General features: G+C 38.8%; 1 protein-coding gene across 1 annotated transcript; it reads left to right on the plus strand.

Annotated features, from left to right (window-relative positions):
* Positions 1–1,813: 1,813 nt before the first annotated feature.
* Positions 1,814–3,442, plus strand: LOC115693346 (putative F-box/LRR-repeat protein At5g02930). The gene has a single exon (XM_056302648.1). The coding sequence runs from the start codon at positions 1,861–1,863 to the stop codon at positions 2,749–2,751; it is 891 nt and encodes a 296-aa protein (XP_056158623.1). The 5' UTR covers positions 1,814–1,860; the 3' UTR covers positions 2,752–3,442.
* The last annotated feature ends 11,877 nt before the right edge of the window (positions 3,443–15,319 follow it).

A 15,319-nucleotide genomic window follows, 5' to 3' on the forward strand; every position in this document is an offset into this window, starting at 1 on the left:
ATATATACATGCAACAAATGGCAAATTATGCCTCATTGATTGCTTAGTGTTGCAGATTTTTCTGCACTCAAGAATTTTCATGTCTCCCACCATTTCAGTATGCAAAGCATCTTTCTAGGCATGGTATTAGGATGACTGATTTTGATTTATCTTTTTTAACATTTCATTCATGTTGTTCTTCTGAAAGTAGAGAATTTTTGTTTGTAAATCTGTTTATCTTTTACAGTATGAATTATTTTGTCTTTTCTCATCTAGTCAGGCCTTTCGGCAATTTTTCGTTGGTGAAATCTGACACGTTCGGCACTGGACTTGCCCCGTTACAAGTGTGAGTAAAGTTCAATGACCTTGCACTTACTTGGAACTTACCCAAAAGCCTCAATATGTACACTTGTAATTGTACAATGTAAGTTGATATTTTCATAAAAAATAAGTCAAGTCGGAGTAATTAAGCGCTCGATTTGGATGCAGTGTATCATGCATTCAATTTACAATGTCTCCTACTAAGATTAATCTTGTAGTCAAATATGTCATCTTATAAATGGAGGCTTCTCAAATGCACATGGATAGAACGACTAGCATGTATATGTGTAGATCAATCGAGTGAAATGATTCGAAAACTCGTGTTGTGCTAAAAATACAATGGCTCTTATGTACTGTGGCCAAATTTATAGTAGGCTGATAAATTTTAACAACTCCGTCAAAATTGATGATAGGGTCCCAATATTCCTTCACTAAGTAAATATTCAACTCCGTAAAGCATGGTCTCATTAGGGTAAAATAAATATTTTCTAGATTAAATATTTTAATGAGTAGAAAAGTTGTAATCCATATGTAGACTTCTTAGCGTAAATTATTTATTCATTGACAAAATGAAGTCTTTTGTGTTGATTGCTCCCATAAAAAAATTGTAATACATTGGTGTACAGGTTCCAAGTTGGGATCTCTCTGTCTCCTTTTTGCTTTCTAAAAGGTTAGGAGTGTGCTTCTAGTTTCGGGTGGATACAGAACATGGACGATTCCTGAGAAGATATAATCTCGTGAATGTTTGTCTTCCGTGTCACACGCCGCTTGGAGTTTTCGGCTTCGTTTCACTCTCCCATCAACGACGGCCAGGTGAATATCGTCGGGCCTTTCCAAATAAGGTTCGTTCGCCCTCCCATCGACACCGCCCCGTTGTACGCCGCCACCGGTCACACACCGCGACCCAGTCACACACCGCCGGTGCCCACCGGTCCTTGCTCAGGCAACGATCTCGACATTCATTCATAGAGTGGGTTGGGGAAAGGAGAAGAGAAAGAACTGGGATTTTCACTTTTATAAATTTGGTATTTTTATTGAAAATTTTTTGGACAAAAATACTCTTGTTCCGGCCACCGGAAAAGTCACCTGCCCAGGTCCTAATTTGAGATCGAAATAGACACTTCAACCCTTATTTGAAATAACTTCACCCTAGGCTCCTTTTTTTGAGAGAATAAACTCATTTCGAGTCCTTATTTGAATATTTCCTTAATTTTCATGTTATAAGTGGCAATATGTTTTTTTTTTTTGGTAAGGTATAAGTGGCAATATGTTCAAATTCGAAGAAAAAAAAATCGCAAAATAGGAAGATAGAAAAATCATTAAGGGAATTGTATCTACCGAAAATGCAGTGTATTAAGTCAGATATGGAAATATCCCCATCCTTTAAAATATATTTATGAGTTAAGCGTAGTAGGGGAATTCCAGAACTCCCTCGGGTGTCCCGCCGCCATCAGAAGCCATTAAGCAATCTCAACAACTTGGATTGTCGCTTGTCAGGCACAGAGTCCATGCTTTCCCGAAAAGAGAAAGAAAAGAAACCCAAGAACCCATTCGGAAGCCATGGCAGGTACTGAGGATCGTCCGTTGCCCGATGACATAATCGAGCACATCTTCTCCTTTTTGCCCACGAGGGACGTTGTCAAAACTTGTGTTCTGTCGAGGAGGTGGCGATCTTACTGGATCACCGTCTCGGATCTCAGGTTCTCCGTCTCTTCTCATCATGATTCGTTCGTGGACAGTATTTTGAGGCTATATGGGAGGGGTAAGGTGAGAAAGTTCCACCTTGACTTCAATTCAGAGCAACTCTGGCCCTCTAATATTAATTCATGGGTTGACTTTGTGATTGATCATGAAGTGGAAGAACTTCGTCTCAACTTGAATATTTGCTACGACTATAATTGGTTGGAGCAGATTCCGTGGGGGGATTACACATTGTCTCCATTGCTTTATAATTGCTCTTCGTTGACTAGGCTAGTTTTGAGAGGCTGTCTTTATCCGTCCTGCGAAAGTATTAGTTGGAGTTCACTTAAGTCCTTGTCCATTGACAATGTGTCTGGTGATGTGCTTCAGAAGATTTTGATGAGCAGCCCTGTTCTTGAATACTTGACTTTGGAAAGATTCTGGGCTGTAGAAGAAATTAATTCTAGAAGTTTGAGAGAGTTGGTGATTGATGCTTCTCTCGCGGTACGCGGTTTGCGCATTTTGGCTCCTCGATTACTGTCATTGCGTGTGAGATTGGATCATTTTCATGACATAATAAGAATTGTTGAAGTACCATCCTTACTTGAAGCCGAATTAGATTTCAACGGTCCAACCGTCTCGGACTTCTGCCCGCTGAAGGAAATGCTTTGCAAGCTGCAGAATGCTACTCGTATACTTTTCGGTCCTTGGAGCTGTTGGGTGAGAATAGTCATCTTGCTTCCTGATGGACGTGTTATCTTGTCCATGTAGCTTTTCACTTAAGATAGTGGACATTAATCTGCCAAAGCTTGTGGACGTTTAGGGGTTATGTTGTTGAATTTTCTATGAGGAAAAAAGTACTGGATTGTGATGTACTCGAGGGAAGTTTGATCTATGTTTTATCATTTTAAGCTATACTTTGCTGACATAACAAATACAAGGATGTGACCCCAAACTTTTTTCTTGGTGATCTGACTTTACCTTTTGACATGGTTAGGTTATGCGGCCTCTGAAGGTAGAAGATGTGCAGGTTTTGCTGCCGAATTGCAAATCTCTGACCCTACACGTGCCCATTCCTGAATTCAGCTTTCCTGCTATAGCAAATATGCTAGCAACTACCCCAAATTTGGAGAAGCTGGTTATAATTTTTAAGCCAAATGATCGGTACTCGGTATATTCCCTAAACTCTAATTCCCAGGTTAAGATTTCAAAGGATTTACTGAAATTTACCATCCAAAGTTTCTCGCTTCTTTTGTCTTCTTGTGTCGATCAATTAGCGAAACTAGTATAATGCTTTGGAAGTTTCAAGACTGTCGCAGCCTATGTTTCAAATGCTCCCTCTATAATGCTCCGAAAGTTTCACAACAGGATTCTTATTTTCCTTCTCTCTCTGAATGCCACTGTGATGGTGACAATTAGCAGATTGCGCTTGCATTGATGAACTCGGGTACCCGAATTTTTGTTTCCCTCGTTTATGATTTCCTCTGATCTGATTACTGTAGGCTAGAGATTTGACTTGACAAGAGATGATCATTCTTTCGGGTGATTAAGATATTAAAGTATGGAAACAAAATCATGTTTTATTTGGGACGTTCACTCTATTTTTTATCCCTGTGCAGAATATATTTGACTTAGACTCCTGCAATGTTGATCACGAGAGATATTGGCATATAAAGAAGAAGTTCAAGCGTTGGGCTCGGCATCTCAAGAATGTTGAGATTTTTGGATTTGATGGTTGTTTAAGATTCGACTATGAGGAAGTGCTCACGCTGGTAAAGTTTCTTCTCGGGCATGCATTTGTGCTGGAAAATATGGTCATCAAAGTTATGAATGGATCACAACATCTTGAGGTAGTTGGTTCACACAAATTGCATAAAGTGGCCCGACGGCTTCAATGTTATCACAAAGCTTCTAAGCATGCTGCTGTTATACTCAATTATCTGGAAGAAGAGAATGGAAAGCGGTAGAAGAAAGGAGTTAGAGTAACAACAAAATGTATGCGCATTGGCCATAAGGATGCCTGATTGGAATAGGAATACAGTAAGCTACAACATCAATTAGCCTGGTCTGTCGCCGGTATTGTCTCGTGGAAGTTTTTCAGCGTTTTAAAGCAAGCTATGGGATAGTATTTTGTTTCAGAATTGTTTTACAAGGTTGAGCAACGTGTTGCCGTAGCATTCCCTTCTGTAGTCCTCGATCCAGTAGGGAAGTCCCTATTCAAAAAAGTAATGCTGTTCTAAGAAATCCATATTAAATCAATGACAGTGACAACCCCCACTTGGCCTTTGTCATGTCTTTACCATGTGTATCATTTCGACCAAAAACAGAAAATCCAACTCAATTAATGGAGTTTATATCCCTAAAACACCCATTGCTTACGGACCGTGTTTACTTATTGAGAGCATTTCTTGTTATGTACACATCCGGGTGGTTTTTTTTTAATATATATTCTTAAAATTCTTGACATTTTAAAAGTCAGCGCCAATACATGATTTAGGAAATTGTTGATGAGATCTATTGGATACAGTTAATGATAGACAGGACTTGTAATTAAAATTGTTGGGTTGATATCAAGTACTGTTGCAATCGATGGCGAGATATACATATGCTTGTCTTGTTATCGATCCTAGCAGTGTAGACATTATGCTTGATGTTATGTTCAACCAAGTAATTAACTATTTAGTTGATAATATTATGAATAGTTTTGTAATTAGATTACCGGATATTATAACAATATTCATATGGTATAATTCCACAATTAGAGTCCTGCGCTTAATTGAGTGTATGATTAGGCTCAAGCATGTCGCGATTGTTAGTTTTGGAGTTGTTTATCTTAGTCCGAAAACTTTAGTTGCTGTACTAACGTTTCTACTTGGAAATGCACTCGTGTTGGATAAAATGGCGATCCTCGCCAATGAACCAAAATCTGTTGGAAAAAGTGGATCCGTGGAAACTGTTTGAAGCAGCCTGAGTTGTTCCAAACCTCCGTAGAGCTTCTTAAAATGCTGAAGTTGTTTTTGACTATCCTTTCCAGGGAAATCCTTCCGAAATCATGTGTAGATCTTAGCTCTTTGTTCTATCTCATGATATTGTTGTTCGTCATGTGTATGTTCTAATAATGTTCCAGCAGTTTGTCAGACATACTATTTGGATGTTTGAATTGTGTTTCTTCCTGTTGGTTTTTCCCGACATGGAACCGAGAACTGCCCACTAAAGACCAGTTCCGAAAAATTTGAATCGGGAACAGCCCATTGGTTCCATGGGTCCACTCGAGAAGTAGACTGCCGGTCCGGTCCGATTCCCGGGTGGGTCCATGGAACCGGCCTCACCAAGTTTCACGCAAATGGAGGTGACCGAAAGTGAGAGAGGGAGGCGATAAATGGCTAAAGGCACGACCGTGAGTTGATGGAAGTTGAGAGTTGAGCTTTAGATTAGGGATTTTATGGTTTTCATTTTTCTAAAAATGTTTTTTTTTTGGGTTAAATTTTTTCTAAAAAATTATATATATTACCGGCCTGGTCCGAATGGACGGTTCCACGCTAAGAACCAGGAACCGGACTGGTACTTACCGGTTCTAGTAAATTAGAACTGGGAACCGGACCGGTCTTCACGGGAACCGTCGGTTCCAGGCTGGTCCGGTTCGATTTCGAGCAGTTCTCGGTTCCTTTGCACACCTCTAGTTAGATCTGTTAAACGGGTGGGTCGGATCGGGTCATAAATGGTCCAACCCAACTTAACCCATTTAATCCGTTTATGACCCATTTATCGCAAGGAAAATTTCTCGATCGATACATGATCGATACCCGACCCGACCCATTTAATTATATATAGGAAAGCTTATTTCTGATAATTATTTTTAAAAAATTGTATTGTTAAAATATTTTCATGCAATGCAAATTTAGTGGATAATTTATATATATATTTTTTTAAAAAATTGATGCTTTGTTTGTTTCGCGAAAAATATAACATTTCTAGAAAATGTTTTCAGGAAAATGAAAATGTTTTTTTTATATTTTTAAAAATCATATTTTAATTAATTTTCTTTTATTTTTTTTTATTTTTTCTTCTTCCCTACCAGTGGCCGGCCACGAGGACGGCCGGTCACAAGCGAGGGATGAGCTTGCCGATCTAGCGAGTTTCGGGCCTCGCTGGCCTCTGGCAAGACTCGATCTCGCTGGGGGCTGGCTGGCCTCAACCTCACTAGATCAGCGAGCTTGAGCTCGCTTGAGGCCGGCGAGGCCCGAAGCTCGCTAGATCGATGAGCTTGAGGCCTCGTTGGCCACCGGCGAGCTTGTCCCTCGCCGGCCTCTGGCGAGCTTGTCCCTCGCCTATGGCCCTCCACCGGCGGGAAGAAGAAAAAAGAAAAAGAAAAGAAAAATAATATAAAAAATTTAAAAACCAAAAACTTAAAAAATAATGAAGATAACATGTTTATTATTCACTTAAACTTGTTGGGTAACCCATTTATGACCCATTTAATACCCATTAAGTTAACAGATCAATCCATTAATGACCGATTTAAGTCTATTTTTAAACTAAAGCCAACCCATTAATGACCCACAATCACTATATATGGATTAACAAATGAGTTCTTGACCCATTTACCACCTCTGCTGATAGTTTAGTTACTCTTCAAGATAGATGTAGTAAGGGCAATGACAATAATGCATGCCTTTTCAGATCCCTGATGCCTGTATTCACCAATACAACATCACAGAGATTATAAAAATTTCTTAGCATACATGATGGCTATATTCACCAATACAACATCGACGCGGCAGCCTCCTGATGGCTGTGTTCACCAATTCACTATAGGTGATTATGTTTCAGTAATCACCTATAGTTATCTTGTTAGATCAACTCGAATCACATTTGAAGAAACCGGGACATTATGCCGGATCTCGCAAATATTTCTGCGACATTTTTTTATATAGATTAGTACGCTTTTTATTTCATTGAATCAAACCATGTGCAAGTGGACCAACCTTGCTTTACATGCTCCAGTGAAAAACAGATCATCCAGCTTTGAATCTCCAGTCACAACCAAGTGGAACTACAAGAAAAAATAGCAGCAGCAGTTTTCTTCTCTTTGTACAATCTACATCTTACATCACTTTTGATGTCAAATAATACCTGCACACTAGAAACACTTCCGCACAGAATGAATTTTGTCGTTCCTGGCTCGCCAAACATGACTTGCTTTTGAAGTGCATAGAAGCCCATTACGGCTCAACATTCCAAGTATCAATTGTTCTCTGTGTGTGGCATAGATGAAGAATCTTCTGCCGAATACCCCCTGGCAAAGCGGCACTCAACAATGAGAGGACCCACCCCTTGACTCATCGGTGTCTCCACACAAGCAACAATCAACTGAAGCATTCCTTGAAGAGTGCTTAGCCATATAAGGGAAACCAAAGCGACTCCATTTTACTCGATCTCTTTCATCTATCAGCTCATTCCATGCACTGTTAACAAAGAATGCCCCATCTCTCGCTCAGTAGCATCAATAGGAAATAGGACACCAGAGAGCAGATTGAACAGTCACCTAGTTCTCAGATCTAGCACTCGGCCCAGCGCAGTCTATGTTTCTGATGACAGCAGAGGCTGCTTTTATCCAGGCTACCCATACAGAGGCTGCTTTTATCATCATCGGCGATATATTTAAAAAATGCAAGCCATATTCGAGTGTGCAAGCCTCTTTAAACCCAAGCCACCTTCTTTCTTAGGAATACAAGCTATCTTGCTGCTAAATCTGGCGGCCCTCGAGTATGAGTGGCTGACCCTTTCCAAAGAAAGGAAATACATTTCTGCTCAACTTCCATGATCACTTCCGTAAAAAACAATTAATTACACCAGTAATTGGATATGCTTAGCAATACTGAAGAAATTAAATGGAGCCCTCCTGCAAATGACAGCTTTTGAAAAGGCCAATCGCAGTGAGCTTGCCTGAAACAAGAGGGACGCCAACATATCTAACCGGCAAAGAACCTTGCTCAAATCCAGAGATAGCCAAAATAATTGCCATTGAATCTGCAGATAAACCTCCTGATGGCTCAGTCTCTTGGGATTAAGTTTCAGTCCTGACAGCTGATACCACTTCTCCAATATCTGCAAAACCACTCAAAGATCCTCAACCTTCCCACCCAAAAATATAACAAGGTTATCTGCCAAGCATACATGGGCGAACTTGATCTCACTACACAGAGGATGATAATGAATTTTCCCTGCAGCTGCAGCATCAGTCAACAGGCATGAGAGAGTACTCCATAGCCGTGACAAAATGACAAAAAAACATGGGATCTCCTTGTCTAAGCCCTTTCTTTTTTGGAAAATAATGTCCCAAAGAACCATTAAGAGCTACAGAACACTTGGGATTTGTTTCACAAGCCTGAATCCAACTAGCAAAAGTTGCAGGGATCCCAATGGCCTTTAATACATTAAGAGTAAAATCCAAATTCAGAGAGTCGAAAGCCTTCATAATATCAGCTTTAATAAAGCATAGGAAACTCCACTTCAATGATAGTGCTTCACAATTTCATGGGTTAAAAGAATATTATCTGCAATGTTTCTCCTTCAATGAAAACACTTTGATTGGGATGAGTAAATTAAGGCAAAATCCTCCTTAGTCTTAGAGAAATTATCTTTTGGTGATGCAGTTATAGACCACTTCACAGCATAAAATTGGTCTAAACTCAGATATCCTTGATAGATTGGGAACTTTTGGCCGCTAATGTTATTCTGGTTGCATTAATGGCACCCAGAAGCCTCTAGAGGAGAAAAAAAATCAAGCAGAGCTCTGGAAACATCAGCACCAACAATATTCCATACTCTTAAAGCAATAAGTGTATCCTTCGGGTCCAGGATTCTTGTGCTCTTTAATTGACCAAATTGCTTCTTTAACATAACAAGCTGTAACAGGGGATATAAGAGTATCAAAGTCCTTCTGGGATAAAATAGTAGTTCAAGATGGATCTCCACTCTTCCTTTAAACCTCCATTACACTGAGGATCAGTCCTACCCAAAAGACCCTTATAGAAAGAAATTGCTTCGTCTATAATATGATCATACTTTTTCAAGTTTCTCACCATTGGAATTGTATAGCCCTCTGACCATATTCTTAGCATTTCTTGTTTTAACAACTACGAAAAAGTAGCCAGACTTCTGATCTTCCAATTTAATCCAGGATATCCTGGATTATTTGTTTGAAAAACCATCTTCAGCTTTAAGATCAGCTAGTAGTGTAGCAAGCGTGTGACAACTGACACTGCACATGCCGCGGTGAGATTTCTGTAACATTCTTTTTCACTACCACTGTCAACTAAAAACTTTGGTAGAAAAAAAGTCTATGGTATATATACCATGTAGAATAACTTTTCTACCTTGTCACTGACAACTGACACTGCACATGCAAAGCATCTTTCTTCAATAGGAGAATAATTGAAATCACGAAAGATCACTTAACTTTTCTCCGTTTTCAGTTTGCTCCACAAACTTTTGGCTATCACATGACATCCATTCTTATTAGAATTAAATAAAGACGGTCTACAGCCGGTTATAGCTTCTTCTGGCTATTTTCCTCAAATATTTTCGGCATGGTATTAGGACGTCAGATTTTGATTTTCTTTTTTAACATTTTATTCATGTTTTTCTTCTAAAAGAAATTTGTTTGTATTATGTTTATCTTTTATAGTATGACTTATTTTGTCTTTTCTCATATGGTCGGGCTTTTCGGGCAATTCTTCATTGGTGAAATCTGACACGTCCGTCATTGGACTTGCCCCGTTACAAGTATGAGCAAAGTTCATTGACCTTAAGATTACTTGGAACATACCCAAAAGCCTCAATGTGTACACTTGTAATTATACCATGTAAGGTGATATTTTCACATAAAATAAGTTAAATCGGAGTTATTAAGCGCTTGATTTGGATACGACATATCATGCGTTCAATTTACAACGTCTCGTACTATGATTAATCTTGTAGTCACACTTGTCATCTTATAAATGGAGGCTTCTCATATGCATGTGGACAAAACGACTAGCGTCTATCTATGCAAATCATCGAGCGAAATGATTAGAAAACTCGTGTTGGCTAAAAATACAACGGCTTTTAGGTACTGCGGCCAAATTTGCAGTAGGCTGATAAGTTTTAACAACTACCTCAAAATTGATGATAGGGCCCCAATATTCCTTCATCAAGTTAATATCCACCTCCCTAAAGCATTTTCTCATTGGGGTAAATAAACATTTTCTAGATTAAAATATTTTAATGAGTAGAAAAATTGTAATCCATATGTAGACTTCTTAGTGTAAAATATTTATTCATTGACAAATATATGTTACATGTGAATGAAACTCATATTTCTTAATCAATTAGATTCGATGGGATTTATTGAAATTTACGGTTATATCTAAGGATTGTTTGATAGTTTTTTTTTTTCGTTTTTTACATTTAGAGGCTATGCTTTTAATTTTTATTAATTAAGTTTAGTTTAGAATTTTCATTAATAGAGTATATTTCAATTGTATTTTTTCTTTTGCCTTTATTACTTAAAATTTTTATTTTCTCTAGTAATTATGTGCATGATAACATTATACTTTTGTTGGGCCTAAAAGAGCCTTTCTTTTTAGGGTTAATGCTACGAAAAACTTTAAATTTATATACCTGCGATAAATTTACTCAAAACTAATTTTTTGTCCACAAAAAATCCCAAATTGGTACACTTGTGACAAATTTACCCTCAATTTGTTTTCGTTAAATTTTACTGTCAAATTACTAAGTTAAATGATACGTGGCAGTTGACGAATGTATCAGTTTGGAGTTTTACCCTCCATTTATCACGGGTGTACGAGTTTGTGATTTTTTTTATTAATCTAATTTAACGGAGGGTAAATTTGTCACAGGCGTACCTTTGAAATTTTTTATGGTAAAAAAATTAGTTTGGGGTAAATTTGTCACAAATGTACCAATTTAGGGCTTTTCATAGTATTAACCATTCTTTTTACTCAAGGACTGGTTTTATCTTTTCGGCCACAAGAATACATCTTGCATTCCTTAATTCACTCAAACAAAGTACATCATGGTGGGAGAGTGTGTGCTTGTGACTGAATGTTATGATGTGACATTCTGAATTTCGGGCCATTTTTGGGATTTATAAAACGTGTAATTCGTCGGTGTGCTTATAGTAAAATCTCGCCCGGGAACTGATCACTCCCGGTTATTGATTTTAAAATTGAGATTTCGCTAGAATCGCACTTGATCGAATTTGACCGTTATTTAGAGCCCAAACTTTGGTGTTGAATTTTTCGGAGTTACGGGACGAATTTAATTGGACGGTGTCGATATTATTGTGGCCAGCCTCGATATTACCCGGGATATGCGAAAAGTGAAATTTTGACCGGGTGCAGATTTGGACTAGTAGACTTCCCTCGTAGTATATTTTTATTAATATCTTTTGGCCCTTTTCCTATATTATTAATAGGAATTTTCGTGGACCGTTGGATCGTTTTTGAATTTGATCAAGGACCGTCGGATCGCACTTGAGTGCGATGTTGACTTTTCCTCTCTCTCTCTCTCCCTTCCCTTTTCCACGCCCGTCCCCCTAGAGGTGGCCACGGTTCGGAACCGACCGGTTCCGGTTCGGAACCGGCGGTTCCGGTTCGTGGCCAAGTGTGAACCGGAACCGTCCGGTTCCGGGCCGATTCCTATTTTTTTCTGTTTTTTTTCTTTTCCTTTTCCTTTTCTTTTTTTTTTTTCTTCCTCCGCGGCCGGCCATAGCCGGGCCGCAGTGAGGTCGCCGGCCTCTAGGCGAGGCGGCCCTCGCCGGCGGAGGTCGAGCCTCGCGGGGCTGGGCGAGGCCGGCCTCTCCCGACGCCGGTGAGGTCGAGCCTCGCCACTCGCCGAGGGCCGGCCTCGCTCGACGCCGCGCGAGGTCGAGCCTCGCCGATTGCGGGCGAGGCCGAGCCTTGCCGGCGTCGGGCGAGGTCGAGCCTCGCCCGATTGCGTGCGAGGCCTCGCCTCGCCTAGCCGGCGTTAGGCGAGGCCGGCCTCGCCCGGCCCTAGGCGAGGGCCGCCTCGCCCGACGCCGGCGAGGGCCCCCTCGCCTAGACGCCGGCGACCTCCGCGCCGGCCCCGGCCATGGCCGGCCGGCGGCCGCGGAGGAAGAAAAAAAAATTAAAATATAAATTATAATTTTAAAAAACAGAAACAAGGAAAAAAGACAAAAGAGAAAAAGGAAAAACAGAAAACGAAAAGGAAAGGAAAAAGAAGAAAAGGAAAAACAGAAATGAAAATAAAAAAAATTAAAAAAATACTATTCTTGTGATAGAACATTATTTAATATAAATTGTGATTAAAATGTAAATTGTACTCAAATTTGGGGACAAAAAGACAAGAGAGAAAGAGAGGGCTTCAACTTAATAAATTATCATTAAGCACATTACAATTCGTTACAACGATCTTAAAAAAAAAGGAGTACAATATATATACCCTAAAATTATCCCAAAACCTAAGTATTCCGTGCGCAGGGGACCAGAGGTCACATATCGTCGGATTATATTTCGATTTCCCTAAGCTCACGTGGGCGTACCCGGTATGAGAAACAAGAGTTCCCGAAATATTTGCCAACTCCAATAGTTCTTTTACCCTCAATCGTCACTACCCGTTCCAGTACCGATAGTGGTAGCGGTAGTATCTCCGTCATTAAAGAATTCGGATTCATTATTCCGATCTATCTCTTGTTGCCGGTATTGAGCCTTCGTCCAATCATCAACACAAGCTTGCATCTCCACTGATTCTGGATATAATCTTGAACGGATGTTCGTTCAAAATATTACCTCCAGATCGAATGCTTGTTCGACCGCAACTGTGGAACAAGGGGTTGAAAAAATCTGTTTTGCAATAAGAGAAAGGATTGGGTATTGGCTTGCGTGCCTCTTCCACCAATCCAAAATAAAAATCTGTACCACCTTCGGCTTCAGTAAACTCAAATAAAATGGTTAGATAACTCTCTAATTCAGAAATATTTCCTATTACTCCCTTTTGTTTTTTTTTGTCTATGTAATAAAAGTTGGTACCCTCTACTAATTTTACCTGTACTGTCATTTTGTATCTCCGTAGATTGAGAAGATCTAATATCACCTAAATTATATTTAGTATAAAATTCATTATATAATTCTATTACTACGTTTTTAACCTCACGTACTATGGTTGTAACATTTGTCACATCATAATGTAAACATTGATAATACGCACGCAAAAAATCATTTAAGCCATCCAATTTGCAACGCGGATAAAAAACACAAGCAACTAAATAAATCATGGGAATTTCACTATAATAATGAAGCCATTTCATTTTCATTGCAACTATAGTATGTTGTAATTCAACATCATTTTCATATTCATCAAAAGTTCCGACAATATTAGTACACTCTACTAAAAATAAATGTGTAGTAGGATAATAAACACCAGACAAAGTATAAGTTGCATCATTAAAAACCTTTAAAAGATCTAAAATTTTTTGGCAAATATGCCACTCCTGTGGGTATAAATTAATCTCAGGTATATTATTAGAAATGAATGCACATAATAAATCTTTATATGCTAAAGATTCACTAAGCAAGTGGAAAGTAGAATTCCAACGAGTTGGAACATCTCTTGGAAATCTTTTTGGCTTTTTGCCATTATCTCTACAAAATCTACCCCATTCTTTCATTTTTTTTGGGATGTTTCCATAAAAATTGAATCGCCGTTTTTATTGGTTGAAGAAAAATATCAAGAGTTTTCAAACCATCTTGTACACATAAATTTAAAACATAACAAGCACATCTAATGTGAAAATATTTTCCGCCAAAAGCGGGTTTACAAATATTTTCTAACTCGGCAATTGAAGCGGTATTTGCTGCAGCATTATCAAAACCAATTGAAAAAATTTTGTTAAGCAAATAATATTCTTCTAAAACTTGCCTAATTAGTCTATAAATATTATTTGCCGTATGATGATCATCGAAAACTCTAAATGCAATAACTCTTTTTTGAATAGTCCACTCGTCATCTATCCAATGACATGTTATGCCCATGTAAGAATGATTTTGCCAATGATCACTCCAAATATCACTACCTATATGCACGCATCCATTAAATTGCATAAAAAAATTTTGTAAATCATTTTTTCCATTTTTGTAAAGATCTTTAATTACTCGTTTAGTTGTATTTCTAGAAACACGTTTTGCTTGTGGAGCACATGCTTTTTGTACAAATTCATTAAAACCAAATCTTTCTCCAAAATTAAATGCTAAATGCTCAACGGAAATAAATTTGCCTAATTCTTCCTTATAAGTTTTTTCATTAAAACGAAATAAAGGGGAAGTGTTAGGATTGACGTACCCGGAAATTTGTTGTTGCCCGATATCGATTCCCGTTTCGGTTGGATGTTTGCTCATAAGATGTCATTTAAATGTTCCATATCCTTGTCCACCTGTATATTTATATATTTTTCCACAATATTTACAAATTATATCATACCTTTTTTGACCGATATCAAACCTTTCCATTTTCGTGAAGTGATTCCAAATGTCGGATGTAAATTCCCGTTCCGCTTCCTTTGTTGTAGATATTTCAGCAGGAGGATGAAAACTTTCTTGCGTCGGGACGCGCTCCACATCGTGAAAAATGTTGATTTCATCATCTTGAAAATTTGCATATTCACGAGGATCAAAAGAATGATGGGATTCCGTCGCGATATTCTTACCTTTGCCAATTGGCACTCGACTTCCACTTGCCATTTTTCGAATGGATTGAGAGAATTGAGCGGATTAATTGGGAGAATTAAGAAAGAATTGCGTGGATTGAGAAAATTGAGAGAATTTCAGAGAATTTGAGAGAATTTCGAGTATTGAGAAAATTTGAGACTTGAGAGAAGAGAATTGGAGAGAATTTGAGAGAATTGTGTGTGTATTGTGAGAATTTGAGAGAATTTATAGAAAAAAAATAGAAGAAAATTTAGAATTAAAAAAAATAAAACATATCCGTTGCAATTTTGCAACGGTTATGTGTGTTTTTTTTTTATTATAAAAACGCCCGTTGGGGCGTAGCCGTTGCCCCAACGGGCCGCAGCCGCAAGGTGCTGCGGATAAATAAAATTTTTTTTTTTTTTTTTGGTTGGGCCGTTGGCCCGTCCCCGTTCTCTCCCGCATCGCAGCTGTGCGCTATGCAGCAGGCCGCCGTTGCATGCATGCAGATGGCCGAGGCCCCGCAGCCGTGTCTTGTAGCACCGCATCTTTTTTTTTTTTTAAATTTTTTATTTTTTTTTCGAGAACGGCCCGGAACCGGCGGTTCCGGG

Source organism: Syzygium oleosum, unplaced genomic scaffold, assembly GCF_021117445.2.
Source record: "Syzygium oleosum isolate NSW1041296 unplaced genomic scaffold, Sole_v2.1 Sole_v2.24, whole genome shotgun sequence".
Taxonomy (NCBI): Eukaryota; Viridiplantae; Streptophyta; class Magnoliopsida; order Myrtales; family Myrtaceae; genus Syzygium; species Syzygium oleosum.